This window comes from Limulus polyphemus, unplaced genomic scaffold, assembly GCF_000517525.1.
Source record: "Limulus polyphemus unplaced genomic scaffold, Limulus_polyphemus-2.1.2 Scaffold7614, whole genome shotgun sequence".
NCBI lineage: Eukaryota > Metazoa > Arthropoda > Merostomata > Xiphosura > Limulidae > Limulus > Limulus polyphemus.
The window spans coordinates 24,007-26,586 of NW_013673224.1; the positions used below are offsets into that span (position 1 = coordinate 24,007).

The 2,580-nt window shown below is 38.4% G+C and overlaps 1 protein-coding gene across 1 annotated transcript; it reads left to right on the forward strand.

Moving 5' to 3' along the window:
• The first annotated feature begins 447 nt into the window (after positions 1-447).
• Positions 448-2,145, forward strand: LOC106474728 (leucine-rich repeat-containing protein 15-like). The gene has a single exon (XM_013935419.2). The coding sequence runs from the start codon at positions 505-507 to the stop codon at positions 2,143-2,145; it is 1,641 nt and encodes a 546-aa protein (XP_013790873.1). The 5' UTR covers positions 448-504.
• Positions 2,146-2,580: the final 435 nt, after the last annotated feature.

Sequence of the window (2,580 nt, forward strand, 5' to 3'; positions counted from 1 at the left end):
TTAACTATTATATGTGATGTACGTTTTTGGGGGTGGTTAATGAAAGTGTTCTAAAACGCAACATTAATTTCTTGACGACCTAATATTTCAGTTGAGACCTTATCTGTCATCAATTTCTGTTTCAGCTGAAGAGTTCTGGTATTGAACGAAAGAGAAAAAAATATTTAAATTCTATTTTTACACATTTCTGATTTGAAATCCGTAATGGGATGACTAATAACATCTGTATAGATAAGAGTGATTTACATCTAGAATATTAGAATTATAAATTTGAATAACATATGAAATTTTCTTAAATAATATGTTTTACATATTTCATTATCTAATCAATAATCTAATCTAATCTAATCTCTTTTCGGTTTTCAGATGTCAACAGAAAGAAACATTTTAGTGTCGGTTGGAGTATTGTTGACTTTAGTGCTGGAAATCACCGGCAGGTGTCCAGAACAATGTAGGTGTGAAATACAGCGAGGAAAGAAGACCGTAATATGTGGCGAGGGTGGTATGACAGAAATTCCAACCACCAATATGGCCACTGATATACAAGTTCTTATAGTGAAGGCTCCACAAGATAATCCGAACTTCTTGACCATTGGTCGAATATTCTTGGATTTTACAGCCTTAGAAGAGGTACATATCACACATTCGCGTGTTCCTGCTATTGGTCACAGCTCGTTCTGGCCTGGCACGAACCTGCGGATTTTGAACCTGAGTCACAACAATATTAGCCAACTTCATGATTTTGACTTCAACGGGCTAATCAATCTTGAGATTTTAGACCTGAGCGACAACGTCATTAGGGCAACACCTTCAGCACCGTTTCGTTTTCTCTCGAACCTCACCACTCTCACACTGGCAAGAAACGAGTTGAAACGTCTGGTTCCAAGAATATTTTATATGTTGAGAAAGCTGGAACGACTGGACTTGAGCAGTAACCCCCTAGAAGACATTGATCCAGAAAATCTCAAAGATCTACGACCTTTGAAAAGCTTAAGCCTAGCTAACTGTAAACTTTCTCGTTTGCATTCTTTGATATATCAGCATTTACCAAACCTAGAGGAACTAGATCTAACAGACAATTTCTTCAACTATTTTGCTCCTGAAGAGTTCCGACACTTGAAGAAACTTCGAATACTGTACTTAGATGGTAATGAGATGAGTGTCGTTGTAGACAAAGCATTTAACGGTCACTACTTTGACTATCTAGGTCTATCGAGGAATCAAATAGTGAGTTTTGATTTGTGTGCCTTTTGTAATGCGAGCATAAATGCCCTAAATATTTCGAGAAACCAATTTGCATCTTTTAAAAGTGACATTTTAAAACAAATGACATTCAGCCTTCAAACTCTAGATATGGGATTCAATAATTTGGCTGTAAACACAGTAGCAAGCGTTATCCAACCACTTCATCGACTCAGGCGGCTGGGTCTTGCTGGGCTGGCCCTCAGCACACTCCCCCAAAACATCTTTCTCACCAGCAGAGATCTGCGTGTTCTCGATCTGTCACAGAACGAACTGTCCACTTTTGACCCCAACATTTTGAAGCCTTTAGGCAAGCTGGAAGAACTGGATTTGTCCGGTAACTTGTTCCTAGGACTAGAACCGGAGTTGCTGGACCAGTTCACTAACATGACAAGACTCTCCAGCGTTCCATTACATTCCAATCCGTGGACTTGCGATCAATGCCACATTCTTCCCATTCTCAGGTGGCTCAACAGTTCCCTAGGTAACAGAAAGGTCTGTCGAAGGGACCACACGTGTTTCAAATGTGTCCATCCTGAGGCCTTGGCGTTTAGAGAGATCAGATCTCTTTCCATAAATGAAGTTCCATCATGTGGGGGCCCAGAAAGTCAGTCCAGAACCTTAAACTCTGGACCTTCAATTGGAATCATTATTGGAGCTTTGCTTGTGGTTATTGTGTTGCTGGTCCTTGTGACTCTTGTCCTTATTTACAAAAGGCAAGGTGCGGTTTATTACACGCACGAAGAAAAAAGAAACGAAAGTTATTACTATGAGACCTCTGTTGCGGGTGATATAAACGGTGGGCATAAAGATGACAAATCCTTTGGGTTTATTGCCACTCTTGACAAAATCGAGGAGTTAAGCGAGGATTATCCAAGTAAGCCTAAAATCCGCATTACTTAAGCTTCAAGCCCGGAAACACTATGTGACTTGCTATGTATATTGCATTAAATGACTGGCGAAAAAGTGCCTGAATGTTACATGACTGTTTTGTTCAGTTAAGCCTAAAGGTGAAATTTTTTTACGTGGGAAAATCAAGTAAAACAAATAAAGCATCTTATATTTCGTAATGTAATATATCCAGTAAGGAGTTGATTCACTCTATCTGGTTATCATATCATTAGGAAAATTACCCTGGGTTATAAAATGGACAACTAAAGTTAGTGGAATGAATCTGAAGACGTGATGGTCGAAAAGTTCTGAAAGCGTGTTCTTTTGAAGAAATCTGGAGTTTTATGTGAGAGATACGACACGTTTATTTTAGCCTTTAGATAAAGATTGTTTAAATGTAATTTTATAAAGCATTGAATACCTGTATATATAATGAACATATATATA

Coding starts and splice junctions, on each gene's coding strand:
- LOC106474728 (XM_013935419.2), top strand. CDS start 505: ATGACAGAAATTCCAACCACCAATATGGCCACTGATATACAAGTTCTT.